The 23,634-nt window shown below is 39.6% G+C and overlaps 1 protein-coding gene across 1 annotated transcript in view; it reads left to right on the top strand.

Moving 5' to 3' along the window:
- The window catches only part of LOC150075004 (uncharacterized), a 1,344,778-nt gene that overhangs the window by 394,241 nt on the left and 926,903 nt on the right, over positions 1-23,634 (top strand). Inside the window, exon 11 of the mRNA XM_090389033.1 lies at positions 7,023-7,064. Within this exon, the coding sequence (XP_090245159.1) occupies positions 7,023-7,064 (42 nt within the window). The remainder of the gene's footprint in view (positions 1-7,022; positions 7,065-23,634) is intronic.

The raw sequence follows: 23,634 nt of genomic DNA, 5'->3' as shown, positions 1-23,634 counted from the left end.
TCTTGATCTTGTCTGTGTATAGGTTTCCGATTTGTCTGTATTGATTTTTCAATACCATCACCTCCTCCGGCGGCCAGGTCCTTCGAGCTCTCTGGAATTGTTTTCTTTTTTCCTGGACTAATTTCCTCATTCTATGGAGCTCCTGGGTCTACCAGGGCATTGCTCCTACTAAGGGGATTTTTCTTTTCATGGAGGTCTCCGCCGCTGTGGTAATTATTTTAGTCACCTTCCTTTGCATTTGGTCAGGGTTTTCCATCCCTCCTTGTTTAGTTGTTTGAATATCGATGTGATGCTGTTCTTGTATGCGGACGTTGTTCTTGTATTCATCCCAGTTGGCTTTCTGGACATTAAATCTGTATAGCATGTGCTTTGCAGTTGGCGCTCTTGCAAGATTTCTTCTGATACTGTAAGTTATAGTTCTGTGGTCCGAGGTTGTCGACGCCTCCGTAGCCAGGTGGGCAGGAGCAGCAGTGCGTAGCACACGCTTCTTGATCAGACCGGGGTTCGAGCCCGTGACCACCAAATACGGAGGATGCGGAAAGGTCAGGGAATGACCACCGCATTATCTCCGGAGCAATATGGCCTTAGTTGCTAATGCTCCTAAAAACCAAATAACAAACAAACAGCCGAGGTTGTTCATGCATTTTGGACAGTGTAGTCAGTCACATATTTCTCTAGGTTTCTTGTTGCCAGTGTAATGTCAATTGTTGCTTCCCAGGTTAAGTCACTGTATTTTGGTAGGCAAAATGGCTGATTCTTTACTGTGAATGTTGAACTGGCTAGAAAGTCTTCCAATTTCTGGCCGTTTCTGCTTCCTCTGCGTTCAGGTGTTGTACTGTGCCAGACTTGTGACCTACAGTTCACATAAGCACCCACTATGATTCTCTGCCCAGACAAAGTTGTTCTGACATTTTCCAGGTATGCGAGGGCAGTGTCTATCTCTGCACCTGGCCTGCGGTATAATGTTATGATATATATGGTTCCCACTGAGGACATGAGTTGAGCACATGCTGCCCAATGGGTGCACAGCTGGGGAATTATCTGAGCAGTGGTCACAAATCGATTCCTTTTGTGTGGAGGTGTTGAGTGGTGTAGCCATACTTGCAACAACATCCGAAGCATTTCTGTATGGCCATATGCTCACTGAACCGTAGGCTGCTCCACTCCATATAAAGTCTGCTCTGTGACTTAATCCACGCGGACGGTATTAACTTGACTGTCCAGTTGTTGTCTTTTCCGTTTTTTGACATTATCTTGTATTTGGGAGTTATTAGGTTGGCTGGTTCCTGTTCAGGCAGTTTGTGTCGTAGATTATTCCTGTATATTTCTATATTTCTTCTGAAAGTTGTTCAGATTGCAGTTCATGGTTCGCCTCAAATAATATGATCGCTGGGCCCTTCCTTCTTGGGGCTTCCGCTCTAAGTCCAAGCGAAGTTATTTTGCTATTGGTAATTATGTGGTCCGCTTCCTCTTTGGTTTCGGTTTCTATCAGTATTCCCAGGTTACGGGTTTTTCGTATTGACTTTATACTGGTGTTTTGAAAGTCACTTTTCATGTTTTCCGTGACTCTTTGTTTAATTTCCTCACTACAGTGATTTTCTTCGTCTGTGGGACGGAGAATTACCAAGTTCGGAGGTTTTATTTTCGTCTTTTTCTTCTGGTTTAAATCGCAGTTTGTTTCCCCATTGTCAGGTGATGCATTCCTCAGCGCGCTTGCGTATGATGAGGCGCGCTGTGGCATTTGTTTGCCTCCATCCGCTTTATATGCCTCTAGGGCTGCCACTGCCTTCTGATGCTCCATATTCGTTTGGAGCAGTATCATCTCCATTTTGTCCATTGGAGGATTATGTCAGCTCTAAGGGTGGCCCAGATCAGAGGAGGATGGCTAGAATTGTGCAAGCAAACAGACGGGCCACAATGTCACACATCAAGTAAGAATACAACCTTGGTGCGCAGAACAAAATATCGCAACGGACCACTAGTCGCACTTTGTCACGAATGGGCTACAACAGCCGACGGCCACATCGCATAATTTTGTTATCAATGAAGAACAGAGAGAGCACGCCTCCTGTGTGCACAGCAACACCAGCACTGGACTATCGAGGATTGGAAAACAGTTGTTTGGTCTGACGAGTCGAAGTTTCTGGTGCATCATGTTGATGGAAGGCTCAGAATTTGGCGACAACATGAATCCATGGACCCGTCATGTCTGACGACTACTGTGCAAGGTGGTGAGGGCAGTGTTATGGTGTGGGGAGTGTTTTCTTGGCACACGTTGGGTCCATTGATACCCATAGATTCACGTCTGAATGCCACATCGTACCTAAACATCATTGCTGACCAAGTGCATCCTTTCATGTTGACAGTTCATCCTCAGTCAGATTGTTACTTCCAGCAGGATAATGCGCCGGTGCACAAAGCCGGAATCACTATAGAATGGTTCCTGGAACATGACAATGACTTTTCTTTGCTGCAGTGGTTTGCTCAGTCCGTGGATCTCAATCCTATTGAACGTATTTGGAATGAGCTGGAAAGGGCTGTTCGCTGCAGGCCTACACCTCCGTCGAATCTCAAGGAACTGGGTGACACACTCATGTCTGCATGGTACTCCATTCCTGCACAACGTTTTCAGCATCTTGTTCAATCCATGCCTAGACGAATTCAGGCTGTTTTGAAGGCTAACGGAGGCTCAACATGCTACTAGGTAGGTGTACCTAATAAAGTGGCAGCACAGTGTATATCCATACATATATTTTGTCTGTAAATTGCGTATGTTCTCTTGTCGATTTGCCTGTTTTGCTGGGCGAAAAACCCCGGTTTCTGAGGAAAAAACCATGCTATCTACGCCCGAGTCCGACTAAATCAGCCATGGAGTGAAAAAAGCCCGTTAAAGTTCCTCGCGTCATCGACGGGATTCGAACATGTAGGATGTACAGTAGATAGTTTCCATTTTGAAATTTTATCCGAAACCGCTGGTTGAAGAGGCGCGTTACATTGAGGTTGTAGTGAATTCCTTTATGGAAGATATGTTGTAATCTTCCATAAAAATGGCTACAGAAAAAGGAGTCATTACCAAAAAATTCGTTCCTGACGTAACTAGACTACTTCCATCATCCACCATAAAATGGTTTTCATCCTTTCTGTTTACCTCCTACATACTAACTGGACATTGTTCGCATAACGCAAAATTTTACCAATTTAGATTTTCTAATACGGCCTACTGTCGATGTGGGCTACCGGAAGGCTCTTCTCACGTCCTTTTTGAATGCTCCATTTACTAGGACTTAAGATCAGCTCTCAAGGCAACAGTTCCAAAATTTTGTCCTGGATGTGAGGAGTTACTTATATCAATCAATAATTTCCAGGCCCTTCAAACCCTCTGCAATTCTGCTTTAATCGTAGGAAGACTTTCACCTTCAATGTTAATGCAAGAAATCAAATTGAAAACACATCATATGTGTAAATGAAAACACAACCTGTTGCTTCGTCTGTCGTCCTGATTACATGATTAATAAAATCTTGCTAGTTTTTCAAGAACACGCGAAGAAGGTTTTAAGAGATGTTGCATTTTTCTGGCTCTTCCCTATTAAGACTCCGTAACTCAATCCTTCCACTGCACAATGATACCGTCATCAACCAGTGACTTCTGATACCACTCCAGATTAAAAATATATATATATGTAGAACTTGTTTCTGCCTTGATGATCTTGTTTTTGGATAACTTTACTGTTGCTGTTTGACTGAAGACTTTTTTGTCTTTGTGGATTACTTTGGGCAGCACTGGACAAAGTCATGGTCGAGCAATGTCCCTTGTCCTACTACACATTTTTTTAAAATTTCTCTATACTATTTTCTTCTTTATATTGTGTGTGTGTGTGTGTGTGTGTGTGTGTGTGTGTGTGTGTGTGTGTGTGTGTGTGTGTGTGTGTGTGTGTGTGTGTGTGTGTGTGCGCTCGCGCTGATGCAGGCATACTGGCACAGGGTTCTTTTGAATAGTTCCAAAGTCGCTGTGGACATCGAGCAACAGTTAAGTTGCGTGATTGTTGAGGATGGCCACGGTACATGCGCCATTGTGGCCTACCTCCCCGTGATGTAGACGGACACTGGGCTGGCTTTCCAGGTGATCGCCTTCTTGGTGACAAAACGGCCAGAAAAAACTAAACAACGCACACACACTGCACAAACATAACATTACACACATTTCGGGCCTTTTACAGAATTCTGTATTAATCACAGTGTACCAAGGCGGAGTTGAACTGACTTTCAGGTGGCGTCCTATATAAGATACTATACATGTCTACACATAAATACAGTTATATGTATGATGATATATTTTGTGTTTTTGTAAAGATATTATCGTGGTCTTCTGAAAAAACTGAGCATAATCTTAATGAATGGCGCATATATATCAATGCCTCACAATTAATTTTAATAGCAGCTAAATCCTTAATGCTTATGTATTTTAAACAAAGGTTGGTGAATTAGCAGCTTGGCAACCGCGTAAAGCAGTTGTGCATGGATTTTCTGGAAGAAGGGAAAGATGATAATTATGAATCTCTTGTGTCACGTGTACTGGAATGTTATAAAGACAGGGGTTGCCGAATGTCTTTGAAAATTGATTTTCCATTCCTATTCAGTTTTTTCCTTCAAAGTTTGAGAGATATAAGTGATGAGGAAAGAGAAAGCTTTTCATCTGAACATATCCACGACGGAAAAGCGGCACCAAGATCATTGGGATACTGCTATAATAGTAGATTACGACTGGTTTCTTAAGCTGTACTGTCATAGGATTTTAATTAGAATATATAAATTGCTTATAGAAATTTATCTTTTGTAAAAATTTAAGAGGGAAAGCAAAATGGAATATAAGAAAAAAACTCCAAACATTTTCTATGGAAATTGAATGTGTTATATTATATCTAACACATTGCCAAGGAGATTTTAAAATGAAAGACTCATTTTTAAGAGGCATATATTTTCGACATTGTTTATTTAGATTTCAGCAAAGCTTTTGACTCAGTCCCACATCAGCGGTTGCTTTATAAGCTGGAACAGATTGGAATCACTGGGAAATCCTTAGATAGATAGATAGCAGGATGGCTTCAAGGCAGGAGGCAGAGGGTTGTGATAAATGGCTATTCCTCAGATTAGGTTGATGTAAGAAGTGGGGTTCCCCAAGGATCAGTATTAGGACCACTGTTGTTTTTAATTTTCATAAACGACATTGGTGAAGGGATAGAGGGCGTGATGTCTAAATTTGCAGATGATGTTAAAATTCGTAGAGTAGTTAATGATCACTGTCAAGCTGAGCTTCTTCAGAGAGACCTAGATAGACTTCAGGAATGGTCAGAAAAATGGCAGCTATGCTTTAATCCAACAAAGTGTAAGGTATTACACCTGGAAAACAGTAATCCCAAAATAACTTATTCACTTGGTGGAGTTCAACTAAACCCAGTACTGGAGGAAAGGGACTTGGGTGTTACGATACGGTCAGACATGCAATTCTCTGAGCATTGTAAACAGGTTGCAAGGAAGGCCCATGGTGTCCTATCGATGATCTATCGAACTTTTGCAAGTGGAGATAGGGACGTGATAATCCCATTATATAAGGCTTTTGTTAGACCACACTTGGAATACTGTGTTCAAGTATGGAGACCGCACTTAAAGAAAGACATCGAGCTTCTTGAAAGGGCGCAAAGACAGGTAACTCGCCCTGTGAGATCGGCAAAAGGGCGTCCTTATGAAGAAAGACTTCGAATATGTGGGTTGCAGAGTTTGGAAACTAGACACCTTAGAGGAGATTTGATTGAGGTGTTTAAGGCTCTGAGAGGCATCAGTAAAATGAATGAGAACGAAATTTTCAAGATGCTAGAACTAGAGGACATAAATTCAAGTTACGGGGGGAAATGTTTAGATTGGACTGCAGGAAGTTTTATTTTAGCCAGCGAGTTATAAATTACTAGAATAAGTTGCCTACATGGGTGGTAGAGGCTGACAGTTTGGGGAAATTCAAAGTCATCTGGACAGTACCTTCGGGTAAGGGAAGCGCATAGGATGATAGGTTTAATTTCCTTTTCTTTTATTAATAATAATAATAATTATTATTTTTTATATCATTGTTTTATTCGGGTTTCGGGTTTTTTTTTTTGGCTGGTGCAGCATAAGCCATAAGCTGTCTTGCACCATGCCATTACTAATACTAATACTAATATTCATTATCGTATAATATTTGAACTGGCCGTTCATTAAGTTCCTAATATTTCAGTGTTCAGGGGAGAACGAGACATAATTTCAGTAATTTTGTAGGCACCAAATCGGTTTTCTTTAGAAGCAAGTTTTGCTGCGGAATTCAAGAAGTTTTTTTTTTTAGTTGGCCCGTGTCACTGCTTAATAACATTCTGCATTTTGTAGAAATCTGAATAAAATGCTGCCTATTTTGAAAGGGCGATATTTGTTTTAAACTTTAAATACATATGTGTAAACAAGAATCTGTGCTCAGCCATATTATTATGTTATGTCGTATAATTTTGTCATGACTGAAATTGCTCATTAAAAAACATGTTACTTTAATTTTTATGAAGTTTAATCTTTTTAATAGTTTTTGATTAGTAATTTATGATTATTGCTCTCCTTACATGTTTTGTGTGTTATAGATGCAATTAAAACTCAGAGGACGCCTATAGAATTGATGAATAAATCAATCTCTATACAGGAGTGTTTCCCTTTTTATAAACTTTTTAAATATCATGATCATTGTTGTTGGTAAATCGACTGTTGGTAAACTGTTTGTTATTCTTAAATAGAAACAGAAACAGGAATGAGTGCAGGATTTTTTGATTTTATCACTTTTATTTTTTTTATTTTTAGTATTCTTATGTTTATTTAAATCCGGTATATTTATTTGACGATAAAATGCACTTGGTTGAATGTTTAATTGCACCACATAGCACAATGTTTTGTTTATTCCATCATTTCCTCACCTTATTTTGCTTTTTTGTTGTATTTTTTTCCTGTCCTGCTAGGACTAAATGTAGTAGCTCCCCAAGACCACTGCACAGATTAGGGTAAGTTTTTTTATTTTGTTTACACAGGATGTATAGACTAATGTATATTACACTGCTCGATATAGTTAACAGAACACGTAGAAAACGTGGTGTAACTGGTGCAGCTTGCATAAAAAAGTAAAAGTAACTGGTGCAAATGTTGGTGTGGTTGGTGTATCATAGAATAACAATGAAATGAGGAGACAGCTCGAAAATATCGTCGCATGAAATCAGTACTGCGTATGATCCCCCACTGGCTTAACAGGCAGCGGTGAACTATACTCGTTATAAGAGTGTCTATAAGATTCTGTGGCAACAAATCCTATTCTTCTATCAGCGCAGACCTTAACTCACTAAGTGACTGAAGAAGTGACTGGTGGCGTGCAGTGCTAGGACGTCCTATACTTGATCGATCGTGCTGTCCACGGCACTCGTCGGATACCTTCGTATTCCTCCACCTCTTGAGCTGTATGTGCAGCGGCGTTGGCTTGCATGAAATGAAAATCCAGGCTAACCGCACTCGTAAAAAATCGCATATAGGGTTCGAGGATCTGTTCTCGGTACAACTATAAACCAAGCAGTTACGGTATCCCTATTAAAAACATAAGGAGGCGTGCACCATTGATCATTATTCCTCCCCACACACAAGAACACCGCCTTCACCGTAAGTATCCTTTTCTGATGTTGTAGATAATGTACCACATTCCTCGTTGTCTCCAGATGAAATCTGGAGTCTAGAATCTGTTTGTAGACTAAAACGGGACTGACCAGAAAACTGACCTGTACCTTGTTTGTCAGGGCTCCCAGTCACATGTTTATGGCACAAGTTTCGACGAGCTCTGCGGTGGTTTGTGGTTAATGGGTTACAAACCACTGGCTTTCTTGCATTGAGTTCACTTGAACTGAGCCTTCTTAACAAAGTTCGGTTGGAAATGTTTCATCTGTGGCTACAGCAACCTCAAGAGACAGTTGATGACAGGATATCGCAGGGTTCCGTCTTGCTATAAGAGTCAGATAGCAGTCTGTTATGGGTAACGTGTAGCTCGGGCGACCTTGGCCAGCTCAACTTGTAATGGTTCCAGACTCCTGACGCGCCTCTGTAGCCAGGTGGGCAGGAGCAGCAGTGCGTAGCACACGCTTGATTAGACCGGGGCTCGAGCCCGTACCCACCAAATACGGAGGATGCGGAAAGTCAGGAAATGACCACCGCATATCCCCGGAGCAATATGGCCGGGCTAAAGCTCCTAAAAACCAAATAACAAACAAATAACAAATATCCAGGCTCCTGAAACTGCTTCCATAATGCTGAGACGACACTGCATGACACATTAAGCCAAAGTGCCACCACCGCCTGCGACTGCCCTGCTTCAAGTTGTCCAACGGCCGGCCATCTCAAAGAATCATATAAACGACAATGACTTTCCATCCTGACTACTGGAGATGTGCTATCCCACTGATCAAGCCAAAAAAAAAAAAAAAAAAAAACCGGTAATAAAGTGATGTGGTCGCAACCCTTGTTTTTATACAGATAAATAATTTGCATAAGAGACGGCTTTTTAAGAGACTGCTCTGTAAAGTGGCAGATCAATTTTTATTGGATACTCCGAATTAGCATGTCAGGATGGCTATGACATCAAATATTCGCCTTCGGCGACATTGTTCGTTTACAATAAAATATTGATGAAAAATATTTTGTTCTGTTAATTTTATCGAGCAATGTATATAAATAGTTTTTCTTCACCTGATTTCCAAACGAAAAATTGAGGTGGGGGGGATTTGGTCAAATTTAACGGAGATTTCGTAGTCAGCTTGCTCTGGGGACGGAGAAGACATTTTAATTCCTCCCCCCCCCCTACATCAGAAAGCTTCCTAACGTTTTATTCCAATTATGTTGAACAGGCCGAATGAGAGATACATTACAGGAAATCAAGGATTCAAAGCTGTACGGTGAGGAATATTGGAGAGCGCACTTATACAGTTGGGAGTGAATAAAGAAAAATTCAAAGACAAAACTACTTATATGGAGGAAGAAATTACTACCAATGAAGAAGAAATAATTAGGACAAAACAGGAGACGACAAAGTTATTAAGAGAAAAACTATACAGTGATTAAGAAAAATATAAAAAGAGAGAATAAAGAGGCGAATCATTAGGATTCTGCGAGGAAATCAGGGAAAGGAAAGGGGATTATGACAATGACTTAATTATTAAAGCCAAGGAAAGTTCAGATTTAAAAAATGGTGACGGCCTTGAGAAGGCAATCATTGAGGAAATTAAAGAGAAAATGAAGAGCGTTACAATATGGAAAGTAAGCAAAATTGCAAATAAGGGAGAAATAGCCAAAACTGTGACACGAAAAGAACTAGATTTATTAAGAAACAATGAGAGAATTAAAAGTCTTGAACATAGTTTTGAAACGCCGAAAAAACTGGACTAAGAATATTATTTATGATGTGGAAAAGGAAATAAGCAAAGAAGACTTTTTTAGCTGTTGTGTATGAGGAGAATATTGTTCATGTGAGAATTTCAAGGGAAGAAATGAATCAAAAATTCGTAATTAGATTTTCCAGTGAAAATAAAACCGAAAATGGAAGAAACTGGATAACAGAAGTGAGTAGAAAACGAGGAAATTTTATTAAGACAGAGCAAAAAATATTTGTGGGAATGCAAGTTGTCATTACAATTATTTAATTAATAATAACTATATGTTACAAATGCCAAAAATTTGGCCATACTTCAAGGAATTGTAGAAGTAAGGATTCAGTATGCTCATTGTGGAAAGAAAAGGCATACAGTACATCTAAAGTTTGTAAGGAGAGGAGGAGCCAACTATGTTGTATTAATTGTTGGGAAAAGAATAGAGATGCATGCTCCTCGGTGAGGAACAAAAAATTTCCTGGCTTTTTGCGAGTATTAAGAAATGTAAAAGAGAGAGAGTAGAAAGAATTTATATTGATAATGGGAAATAGAGTTAATGAAGAAATTAATAATCTGTACAATAAATAGAAAATACTACAATTAAACGGACAGAGATCTGGACTGCTGACCGATGAAGTCATAATTGCTTCAAGTAGGGAAAATATGAACATTGTTCGCAGGAGCCATAAGAGCTAAGAGGAAAGTAGTAGGGTATTCACTCACAGTTAGCGTAACAATTCCAGGGGAGGAGAAACTTAGAACGGCAATATGTAATTGTGTTTAATAGAAATCTAACAATAACTGTTCCAATGAAATTAAAAGAGGCCTGTGATACCGGTTTCCATATATGAAAAAGAAATTCAGTGCGACCGGAAGAACAGTAACTGGGTTTAATAAGTAATTAACAGGAACTTTCAAGATTTAAGTATCTCTTCGTCAGTTGCGTGAAATACATACATAAATATCAAATATGAAACGTTACAAACGGAATGGCAGAGCGTTGTCATGTTGAGTAAAAAGAGAGCACGCGAGAGAGGATACGCGAATGCTAAAGGATCACAGTGTAGGACTAGGTAATTCTTGTGGATGCTGGCTGCGTACATGGGCTGATTGCCAGCATTTGTCATGCAGTAACACTACGGTCTCCATGATTGGGTGTAGCTGCACGCCTCTATTGGCGTTAAAAATTCTATGACAACCAGATATGGGCAGTGACTCAAGCCACAATCGTTGATAGTAGTGGCGGGATTGGTGAACCACCTCGGTATCACGTCTGGGATTGAGGTCGTGTTGCATCGACCAATAACTGTTACAGATTACAATAACTGTTATAGTCTTTCTGACTGCGCCGTTATCCGTGCAGTCAGATATGAAGTTCTCTGAGCAGTGCAGACTGGCTGCCAGGAGCGCTCATGAGGTTTGTCAACGATTTACAGGAACTTTTCTAGCAAGCATAAGGACGTCATTATCCAATTGTATAAGACAACGGTCACGCCAATCTTGAGTACTGCATCCTGGTCTGGAGGTCTCATTTTAGGAAGGATTAAGGCTGCGGAATCAAGTACAGAGAAGGGAAACGAGATGATGACGAAGACAAAGGGGTATGCTCTTACCAAGAAAGGCTTCAGTTCTGCAAATTTCCCTATCTGTTAGACTAGGCACCTCTGAAGTGATCAGATTTAGGTGTTAAAGGCTTTGAATGGTTTGAGCTAATTCAATGCTGAGGGGTTTCTTACTGTTGCTCAAATTATGCACATGAGGGGATATTATTCAAATTGAGAAAGGATGGTTACAAAATAGATGTGCAGTCGTTTGCCTTTAGCCAAAGGGTGCTTGATATTTGGAACAAGCTTCCACACGTTGTGGAAAGTGATAGTTTGACTAAATTATGGGAAGGAGACAAATTATTGGAAGGGGTGGATAAATGAAACGAATTTTGGGTGGGGGTTAATGCTGTATAAGCTTGTTTTCTTTCATTATTCTTTCATTATTTACCACTGTTAATACTAATACTAACTCTGCTGTGAATATACAATCCACTCGATGAGCAGCATAGAGTTACAGGAAGACAAAAGGTGGAGTGTTGGCTCTTTCCTAATTTTTAATAGATAGAATAGAATAGAATAGAATAGAATCTTTAATTGCAGCATGATAGACATACAATTAGTCCCGTCACGGCGTCACGGCATGGTAGTGCCAGGGGTTTACAAAACATATTTACAAAAGAGATATATATGAGAAAAACATAAGTTACATCAGATTATTGGAAGGCAACAAAGCACAGTTTTACATTTTCAGTTCGACGAGGATACTCTTCCTGTATTTTTTATTATTGACCACTTCTTGGAGGTCCCCGTCGATGGCTTGCAGTGAGGGCAGCATTTGCTTTGGCAGGAATCTGTCGGTTAGTACTAGCCGGTTACGGTTTGCTAGTAGCTGTGCTGAAGACCGGAGATAAGGGGGAGGAATGCGCCAAGAGCAGTGATCCCAGAAGTTCGGCTTTGTAATTTTACCGGTGGCCATCTTGATGGTGAACAGCAGCCTTCTTTCTCCGATGTAGGATCGGAGCCTGCGTAGTTGAAGGGCTTCTGCTAACTGCGTTGATCTGAGAGCTGGGGGAAGGTGAAGTTTGCTGTTGGCCCATTTTAGAAGCCAGAATTCGGCAGAGAATATTCTTTTAATGTTGGATTCGGCAGCCGAGGCCCATATCTCTGAAGCATACAGTATTGTCGGGTAAAGGATTGATACGATGTATCTTTTTACCAGTTGTGGATCGGTGGTGTGGAGCAGCTGTTGTTTGGCGACCCAGCGTAGTGAATTCAGCTTCGACTGTATGAGGTTTACGTGATCGTTGGAAGATAGTTTGGAGTTGAAAACGACCCCCAGATCTTTGTGCGTTTGAACACTTGGAACTGAGGAGCCGTTAAGCACAGGCTCCAACGTTGTTGGGCTGCCCTTTAGTGAATAAATTATTTGTGCTGATTTTAGGGGGTTGATTTGGAGGTTGAAGGTATTCAGGTAGTCAGCCATGTCCTGCAGTTTGCTAGTGATTTGCTGAGTGGTTCCGGCTGCCGAGTTGGATGTCGATATCCTAGTAAGGAGCTTGACATCGTCAGCATATGTGATCCAATTGCACTTGTTGGTCACAAACGGCACCATGATTGCTGAGAAGAGAATGCCAGACAGGACCCCCCCCCCCACTTGAGGCACACCGGCAGTTATGTGACGTGTGAAGGTCTTTGTTCCGATATTTAGAACAAGGGTACTCTTCGATAGGAGAGATTCTAGGAACCAGAGAACATTGCCGCGAAAATTGAAGTAGTTTTCTAAGAGACGTAGAAGATTAGGTATATAGATTGCATCAAATGCGGTATGGATGTCAAGATATATAACTGACAATTCATGTCTTTGTTCAAAGGCTTCTAAGATGTGCAGAGTGGTTATAGTTGACCTTCCTGATATCCCATAGTGTATTTGCTGAGGACTGTCACAGAGAATTTGATGGGTGACAGACGGTAACAGTGCTTTCTCCAGAATTTTTAGCAATACAGAGGCGCAAGCGATGGGCCTATTTTGGCTTGGGAGCGTCGATTGTTGGTGCTTAGGAAGGGGTCAGACAGAGTACCTGTTCCACTGGGGTGGAAAGAAATGAACTTCGAGGCATCTGTTGTATAGGTTGAGGAGTGAATCGATGATGAAGACGCTTAAACATTTGATTATGATAGGTTGCCTGACGGCCGATTTGCATGCCAGGCTGAAAAGGATAGCCTAGATCATTCAGCAACATTGTCTATCCTGATGCTAAACTTGCTAAGTATTACTTATGTAATACACTACCCATAAGTAGTGCATCGTTTGATTTGATATTGCAAAATGGGTATTGCAAGTAGTGCAATAACTCGTATTTCGTTGTGAAGATATGAGATAAAATCAAACGATGCCGTTTACCTATGTAGTTAAATTTATGGGTAAACTATGGTGTATTTACACCGATATTATATATAATAAATAAATAATGCACGTCTTGTATTTTTTTTTTTTTTTTTTTTTATTTAGAGGGCAGTGTGCCGAATCCTACAAGCATTATTATATTACTCATCACGGTGACATGACATACTGGAACATTAAATATAAGATATCTTATTTAACGGACGTTCCATTTCGTAAAATTTTCCATTGCGATCTCTGGTTTTAGTACTTTAAAATTCTCTTTGGTGGCTCAATACTACAAATTCTATAAATATTGCATGCCTTGCATTTAGAGCGATAGGGTTCCCAATCGTTTTTAATATGACAAATAAAAAAAAAAAACCGGCAGAAACAAAGGGAATGGTTTATATTATCGAATTTGATTGTAAGAGCTTCAAAATTCTAATATCGTGTTTTAATTTGTTAAATTATAAACAGCACCTTGACAGATATAAGAAAGGTAAGACTTGAAATAGTTTTAAAAGTACATTCGAGCACAAGATATATTGGATCTGTTTAACAGCCTTCTGTTAACTAATATCTGATATTATACATAATTAATCCAAAAGTAGGTACATATTTAAATATATAGATATAAGAATAATTTGACAATATATTTTTTCATATATTTTTAAAAAGATACAGCTGAAAGATATTTTTGAACGCTACTGTGCTGCTGACTTTGTGCCACAACTAGCAGTTCGTTAGCATCGTGGAAACCGCCTTACCGGACCCGTGATATCTGAAATGTATAAGTAAGTCTTCCTTCTGGCAACTATGGCACAACCCCCCAATCAACTCTGATTTCAGTTGTACGTTTTGAAGAATATATGAAAAAAATATATTGATTAAATTATTCTTATACATATATTTAAATACGCACCTACGTTTGGATTAATTATGTATAATATCAGATATTAGTTAATAGAAGACTGTTAGACAGATCCAATATATCTTGTGTTCGAATGTACTTTTAAAACTATTTCAAAGCTTACCTTTCTTATATCTGTCAAGGTGCTGTTTATAATTTAACAATTTAAAACACGATGTTAGAAATTTGAAGCTCTCATGATCAAATTCGATATTATAAACCATTCCCTTCCTTTCCGACGTTTTTTTTTTTTTTTTTTTTCCATATTAAAAACGATTGGGTACCCTATCGCTCTAAATGCTAAAAATACAATGCATGCAATATTTATAGAATTTTCAGGATTGAGCTACTAAAGAGAATTTTAAAGTACTAAAGCCAGGGATCGCAATGGAAAATTTTACGAAATGGTACGTTCGTTAAATAAGATATCTTATGTTCAGGACAGGATTTTGGTGTTCGTAGTCCCTAGGCACTTTTATTCCGAAATGTGCTTAAAAGGTAAAAGTTTCTTCTGTTTTAACACTTTGACTACGAATCACGTCAATTAACGTGACTCAAGTTTAAACTATAATAAATGATGCACCACCTCAACTGACGAAGCGACCATCACTTCGATTTTTCTAGTTTCGAGAACAGTCACTAGATAGCGTATGCGTATTGAATTGAAGCTCCTAGAGTCGATTGTGCACACGTTTTCTCAGCTCGGGTTTCGTTGGTCACAGTGAAAAGAGTGAACTGTTTTTTCTTTTTTTTCCCTTCCTTCGTAGGGCCTAAAAGTTTCGTAAGCCTTAGACACTGTACCTAGTGCCTAATATGAAACCCGGCCCTACTTATATTTAATGTTCCAATATGTCATGTCGCCGTGATGAGTAATATAATAATGCTTGTAGGACTGGGCAATCTGTCCCTCTGAATAAAAAAAAAAAAATACAAGACGTGCAATATTTATTTATAGAATTAAATCAATGTGTGACATCTGTCAAGCGAATATCGATACGCTAGGATGGTTATCTCATTCCTGCTGGAGTTATCCTCCTTACATGCAACACATCACGACCTCCAAGTTCCATTAAAGCACACTACTTAAACTGATCAGTAAGGATTTACGTTCCCAATCAACTGAAGTATTTTAATTGCCAAAAGTGCGGCCACTCTCAAACAGCCTGTCATGGAAACCCTGCCTGTGCTCAAATGTGGTGTCAAAGATCACGAGAGCAAAGAATGTTCAGCTTCCAAGCCAATTTGTACAAATTGTTAAGAAGAGCACTCTGCATATTCTCGAGCAAGCCGGAAGGAAGAGAAATTTAAAAACTAGAAAGACAACTGAACATTTCTTGTCAAGGGGCCATCGCTTCTTGGCGTGTCCAACGCTTTCTGACCTCTTGATAGGAATTTAGGAAATTTCAATTAATAAATAGCGGAAAGCCTTCATACGCCCCGCAGATTTCCAGGAAGTGTACCCTTGGAACACAAATAGAGAAGATGATACCACCATCAGATTCATTCACTCCTCTCTGCCTGCCATTTATTGATTTTATTAAAACCAGCTTAAAAGAGGGAATCAATTGCTAAACCTATATCACTAATTCCTAAACCAAAAATGATAAGCATTATAAACATCTTCTTCGAGCCATCTCTGTCGAAGAACATCGATTAATGTTACCCCTTCCCCAAAAAGACATTATATTCCTATCGTAGCGTGAACTCCAACTAGGTTCTAATAGAAGTATCAGAGGAAGAAGACTGTTCTGAACTGAAGCCACGAGGGGTGACAGCTGCAAAAAGAATATTTGGTTTAGTGGTGTAAATCAAGTACCGACTAGAAACCTCATCTTTCCTTTTAATCGCAGGTAGGTACTTGTAATGCCCGGTAAGGCCATATGTACTGAATCCCTTAAGATGCTTCTAGCGTCAAAAACTTGGATACTCCCAATTAGTCAGTTTTGGTGTCCTTGTGTGCGTTCGATGGGGTGAAAAGAACCAATTGTGTGAACAACAGAAAAAAAAGTGCCCTCTTTGTTGACGATTTCAGTACCATTTTCAGCCATATAATATGGGGTTATTGACAGGTAACTACAACAAGCCTTTGACCATCTCACCTCCTGGGCAATGGCCGATAGTTTCAGGTTCACAGATCACAAGACTGTCTGCGTATACTTTTGTTACAAACGAATCCTTCATTCTGAACCAGAACTAAAGCTCGGCACACATCATTTCAGTAGCACCCGATAAAAAATTCTTAGGGCTTTTATTGGATAATAAGTTGACATTCCTACTGCATATATATCAACTGCGGACAGAGGTACACAAGGGGACTACGGACCACTATCCTGCAATTCTCCCATCTAAATTACATTATGGGTTTCAAGTGTATGTGTCAGTTGCAAACATCGTACTTCATTTACTTGTTCCAGTTCATGATGCGGACAGAGTACACAAGGGGACTACGGACCACTATCCTGCAATTCTCCCATCTAAATTACATTATGGGTTTCAAGTGTATGTGTCAGTTGCAAACATCGTACTTCATTTACTTGTTCCAGTTCATGATCAGGCCATCCGCATTACTACTGGAGCAGTTAGACTATCTCCTCTCTGAAGTCTACGTGTCGAAGTAACTGAATCACCGCTGTCTCTAAAATATACTTTTCAACTAAAACTCCTGCCAAACAACCCTAAGTGGACATCCATTTTCGAGTCATTATAAGCAAATCTCTATCATACTATCAGACTGTCCCATTGGTTTTAGTGTCCAAGAGCTGTTTAGCGAGTTTAGCATCGGAGTAGACAATGTTGCTGAATGATCTAGGCTATCCTTTTCAGCCTGGCATGCAAATCGGCCATCAGGCAACCTATCTATCAAAAATTGGGGAAGAGCCAACACTCCACCTTTTGTCTTCCTGTAACTCTATACTGCTCATCGAGTGGACTGTATATTCACAGCAGAGTTAGTATTAGTATTAACAGTGGTAAATAATGAAAGAATAATGAAAGAAAACAAGCTTATACAGCATTAACCCCCACCCAAAATTCGTTTCATTTATCCACCCCTTCCAATAATTTGTCTCCTTCCCATAATTTAGTCAAACTATCACTTTCCACAACGTGTGGAAGCTTGTTCCAAATATCAAGCACCCTTTGGCTAAAGGCAAACGACTGCACATCTATTTTGTAACCATCCTTTCTCAATTTGAATAATATCCCCTCATGTGCATAATTTGAGCAACAGTAAGAAACCCCTCAGCATTGAATTAGCTCAAACCATTCAAAGCCTTTAACACCTAAATCTGATCACTTCAGAGGTGCCTAGTCTAACAGATAGGGAAATTTGCAGAACTGAAGCCTTTCTTGGTAAGAGCATACCCCTTTGTCTTCGTCATCATCTCGTTTCCCTTCTCTGTACTTGATTCCGCAGCCTTAATCCTTCCTAAAATGAGACCTCCAGACCAGGATGCAGTACTCAAGATTGGCGTGACCGTTGTCTTATACAATTGGATAATGACGTCCTTATGCTTGCTAGAAAAGTTCCTGTAAATCGTTGACAAACCTCATGAGCGCTCCTGGCAGCCAGTCTGCACTGCTCAGAGAACTTCATATCTGACTGCACGGATAACGGCGCAGTCAGAAAGACTATAACAGTTATTGTAATCTGTAACAGTTATTGGTCGATGCAACACGACCTCAATCCCAGACGTGATACCGAGGTGGTTCACCAATCCCGCCACTACTATCAACGATTGTGGCTTGAGTCACTGCCCATATCTGGTTGTCATAGAATTTTTAACGCCAATAGAGGCGTGCAGCTACACCCAATCATGGAGACCGTAGTGTTACTGCATGACAAATGCTGGCAATCAGCCCATGTACGCAGCCAGCATCCACAAGAATTACCTAGTCCTACACTGTGATCCTTTAGCATTCGCGTATCCTCTCTCGCGTGCTCTCTTTTTACTCAACATGACAACGCTCTGCCATTCCGTTTGTAACGTTTCATATTTGATATTTATGTATGTATTTCACGCAACTGACGAAGAGATACTTAAATCTTGAAAGTTCCTGTTAATTACTTATTAAACCCAGTTACTGTTCTTCCGGTCGCACTGAATTTCTTTTTCATATATGGAAACCGGTATCACAGGCCTCTTTTAATTTCATTGGAACAGTTATTGTTAGATTTCTATTAAACACAATTACATATTGCCGTTCTAAGTTTCTCCTCCCCTGGAATTGTTACGCTAACTGTGAGTGAATACCCTACTACTTTCCTCTTAGCTCTTATGGCTCCTGCGAACAATGTTCATATTTTCCCTACTTGAAGCAATTATGACTTCATCGGTCAGCAGTCCAGATCTCTGTCCGTTTAATTGTAGTATTTTCTATTTATTGTACAGATTATTAATTTCTTCATTAACTCTATTTCCCATTATCAATATAAATTCTTTCTACTCTCTCTCTTTTACATTTCTTAATACTCGCAAAAAGCCAGGAAATTTTTTGTTCCTCACCGAGGAGCATGCATCTCTATTCTTTTCCCAACAATTAATACAACATAGTTGGCTCCTCCTCTCCTTACAAACTTTAGATGTACTGTATGCCTTTTCTTTCCACAATGAGCATACTGAATCCTTACTTCTACAATTCCTTGAAGTATGGCCAAATTTTTGGCATTTGTAACATATAGTTATTATTAATTAAATAATTGTAATGACAACTTGCATTCCCACAAATATTTTTTGCTCTGTCTTAATAAAATTTCCTCGTTTTCTACTCACTTCTGTTATCCAGTTTCTTCCATTTTCGGTTTTATTTTCACTGGAAAATCTAATTACGAATTTTTGATTCATTTCTTCCCTTGAAATTCTCACATGAACAATATTCTCCTCATACACAACAGCTAAAAAAGTCTTCTTTGCTTATTTCCTTTTCCACATCATAAATAATATTCTTAGTCCAGTTTTTTCGGCGTTTCAAAACTATGTTCAAGACTTTTAATTCTCTCATTGTTTCTTAATAAATCTAGTTCTTTTCGTGTCACAGTTTTGGCTATTTCTCCCTTATTTGCAATTTTGCTTACTTTCCATATTGTAACGCTCTTCATTTTCTCTTTAATTTCCTCAATGATTGCCTTCTCAAGGCCGTCACCATTTTTTAAATCTGAACTTTCCTTGGCTTTAATAATTAAGTCATTGTCATAATCCCCTTTCCTTTCCCTGATTTCCTCGCAGAATCCTAATGATTCGCCTCTTTATTCTCTCTTTTTATATTTTTCTTAATCACTGTATAGTTTTTCTCTTAATAACTTTGTCGTCTCCTGTTTTGTCCTAATTATTTCTTCTTCATTGGTAGTAATTTCTTCCTCCATATAAGTAATTTTGTCTTTGAATTTTTCTTTATTCACTCCCAACTGTATAAGTGCGCTCTCCAATATTCCCCACCGTTCGAAAATATCACTTGTAACCTTTCTTCTCACACCTTTTTTTTTTTTTTTTTTTTTTGCAAATAAATATCGTTCAATATCTCTTCGCAATGCCATGAACAATTTATTGAAAGAGTGTAGTTTTATACTTTGTGTTCATCTATACCCTATTTGTTGATCTTCCATATTCTCAGTGATTCCTTCATTTGTTGTCAATTCTACAGGAACTGTGGGCCAGTTCAGTTCCGAATTCTCCTTTCGTTACACTAGTATCTTACTTCCATAATTTATTCCATTTTCCTTTTCTTCATTTTTTTTCTTTGCTTGTTGTAAATCTTGTGCTTTATTTTTACTCGTTAATGCCATATCTAAGGCAGTGTTCTCTTTCACATTTAGATCTGTTCCGCCTGTCTTTTTTTCTTATTAGTGTTTTGCCGTCATTTTCTCTATTTTTTCCACATTTTTCTTTCTCCGACTTCGTCTCAAACTCAGGCTTGGCTATATAGTACCATGAGATGATGATGATCCGCCATTTTTCTCTTCGGCATAGTTTAATCTTACACTGGTGTGCAAAACTTAAGGACCAATCAAGTTTTCACCTGTAGCTTCTCATTGGAATGGCCTGTATATGGAAAAACATACCAAAGGAATCTCGTGAGGTACAGAAATGATGAAGGAAACAACACCGACACAACAACGGGAACAAAACGGTACAGAGGGACTTTATTCAAAAATGGCAACATAGCACTAGCTGCCATGTTATAGATGCATCACTGCCAAAGATGGAACAAAGGGAAGAGGGGTCCTTATTTGGAGATATGGCCATCCCTAATGTCAATGTAGGCTTTGCACCGCCTGTTCGTACTTAGAACAATGTTGTCGAAAAGTTCTTGCGGTAACATCGTCCATTCCTCTGTCAGCGCCATCTTCAGCTGGTGAACATTTTTTGATGGATGTGGACGTGTCGCTAGGCATCTCCCGAGAGCGTCCCATATGTATTCGATGGGATTTAGATCGTTGAAACGGGCAGGCCAATCCATACGAACAATATCCTCACTTTCCAAAAGCATATCAATAGCTGCAGTGCGATGGAGTGTGGCATTATCATCCATAAACACAAACTCGGGGCCATTGGCACCTCGAAACAAATGGGGAAGGATTACCTCAGTACAGTAGCGTGCACCGGTTCCAGTACCGCCTTCCAGTATCTGGAGTTGTGTACGTCCATCCAAGATAACGCCTCCCTAGACCTAGATCGTCATATCGATCCCTTTCAGTGATGTTTGCGGGGTGATACCGCGTGTCAACCTCTTGCCAGATTAGCTGACATGCAGAATCGCTGCTGAGTCTGAATCTGTTCTCATCAGTAAAGAGTACCTTACCCCATTGCGCTGCTGTCCAGTCCTTGTGTTCGATGGACCGCTGTAAACGGTGTCTCTGATGGGCAGGTGTTAAAGGGACACAGCGTACTGGCCGTCGGGCAAACAGTCCATTTTTGTGGAGTCGCTTGGCTACAGTAACCCGCGATATCCTGCGTCCTCTGCTCCTGTGCAGCTGGTTTGCAATGGATCCCGCTGTCTGGTGTCTGTCCCTCTTAGCCTGTAGAAGTCATCATTGGGAGTTGTTTTTGCCGTTGTTTTTACAACTTTTCGAATGACGACCACCACTGGTCCTTCGAACAGTTGTATCTGTCGTTCTGAAAGCCGGCACACACACACACGTGAGACGATGCTATGGGCGATACCGAACTCTGCAACCACACCCCTCGCACTTCGAGCTTCCTAATTATTATTCGACCCCGGGTAAAGTCATCCAGATTTTGTCTACTTGCCATTTCGTTGTCTGTAGCACTGCATGAAACTAATCGAACGTCTGTAACAATCGTGCTCACCATTCGGTAATTTACCCTTAACTGCTGTTTTTATCTGTTTATGTGAGCCCTCTCATCACGATTCAATTTTTTGCATGTCACCAGCTTTGTACTGAACGGTCACAGTTATGCAAATCGCCACAGTTTCGTTTGATTTTGTGGTTGTAACCTTTAGAAATAGTGTTGGTCCTTAAGTTTTGTACACTAGTGTACTTTTTAAGCTAAAAAGTTTAGAAAGCTTGGCTTTATAAACCTGACTCAACATTTTCTAGTGCTCTACGTTAAACAGTCTCTTGCCGTTCTTATCCCTCTCATTCACCTCTACTTCTTCAAGCATGGTTTTTTCTCTCGGAAACCTGGGTTTTTTGTTCAGAAAATCTACCACAGAACACACGCAGTTTACAGAAAATATACACGGAGCATTATGGCCTTAGTTGTCGATGCCCCTAAAACCCTATTACAACAACAACAGCACTTGCAAAGTAATCTGATTGAGGTGTTAAGACTTTAATCGGATTGAGCAAGCGCAATGGTGATGGGATTTTTCCTGTCGCCCAGACCACACGCATGAGGGCACAAATTTGCCTTTAGCCGTTGGGTGATTGTTTGCTGGAACAAACTTCCATCTGTTCTTGTGGAATCTGATAGCTTAAATAAATTCAAGGAAGAACTAGACAAACAATTGGAGGGAATGAGCAGATGAAATGGCAGGTGTCGTTTTTTTTTTTTTTTTTTCTTCCGCTGATGCTTTATAAGCTTGCTCTTTGCATCATTTGTCATTTCTATTGCAAATGCTAATGTTAATAAACTTCTCCCCGACAAGTCACTGGATATTAAAAAATAGCAACAAAGAAAACCACCCAAAAAAGCGGGCATGAAAAGTAACAGAGACAACTGTTGTGTTACTGTTGCATACAAGGCTGGAAATCAAACTAAAGCCATTGTGCATTGCTAAAAAGTTGAAAAATCCGGTGTATGAAGCACGTCAACATGAAATCTCTACCCGTGATTTATAAAAATAGCTGCAACGCTTGGACGACAAATGATATTTTTGCTTCGTGGTGTGAAAATTAGTTTGTACCATCGGCGAGACGTCGCTTGATTTCCAACAAAGTTGAAGAAAATGCTCTGTTACTGTCGGTTCACTGGCCGTATTATCCTTCGGTTGATGTCCTGAAATCGAAAGGTAGCAAATCAGAATCACGTTTCTGTCAAGGAATACAACTGCACTAATTCAGCCCATGGACCAGGGCATTAATCGAGCCTTCAAAGGCTGCTGTCGTGGTGAGCTAGTTGCTGGTGTTGTGAAATCAGAAATTGAAGTTCTAGAATTTCTGAAAACATTATCACTAAAAGACGTTTCATATAATATTCGATTAGCATGGGAGAAAGTAAGCTCAAAGGTAATTAAAAACTAATGTAATGTATTGGAAAATACGAGATCACTAATAATAAGTTTGAATTAGCAATATTTTCAGAACATGGAGCAAAGGATGCTTGTAATGTGCTTGATGGCAGTCTTGTAGCAAATGACTGGATGCGCATTACTTGAGCAAGGAAGAAATTATTGCCTCTCTGAAGAGAGGGAAGACTATCGACAAACGGAAGGTCAGTGACATTGGGGATAACTCAGAAGATAATGTGGATGACTTCTGGAAAAAGCACCAGAAATTAATAAAGTGAATGCAAACATTAATGAGGTGATGTCGTTGTTAGAATGTCATTGTGGTATTGAACATCTTCATTTATTGCATCAGACTAGTATTAAGAATTATGTACTGAAAAAATGCTGTCAGTTCTGTCAAACTAAATTACATGACTATTTCAGAACGGAAGCGTAAAATACAAGTCCATAACAGCCTTAGAATTAGTACTAAATACTTAGTACTTATACTAAGTACTTAGTATAAGTACTAAGTACTAAGTATAAGTACTTATACTTAGTACTTATACTTATACTAAGTACTTAGTATAAGTACTAAGTACTAAGTATAAGTACTTATACTTAGTACTTATACTTATACTTATACTAAGTACTTAGTATAAG

The sequence above is a fragment of the Mastigoproctus giganteus genome, chromosome 14 (genome assembly GCF_048544385.1).
Source record: "Mastigoproctus giganteus isolate SK-2022 chromosome 14, ASM4854438v1, whole genome shotgun sequence".
NCBI lineage: Eukaryota > Metazoa > Arthropoda > Arachnida > Uropygi > Thelyphonidae > Mastigoproctus > Mastigoproctus giganteus.
The sequence above is the reverse complement of the archived record's forward strand: the minus strand, read 5'-3'. Positions and strand labels throughout refer to the sequence as shown.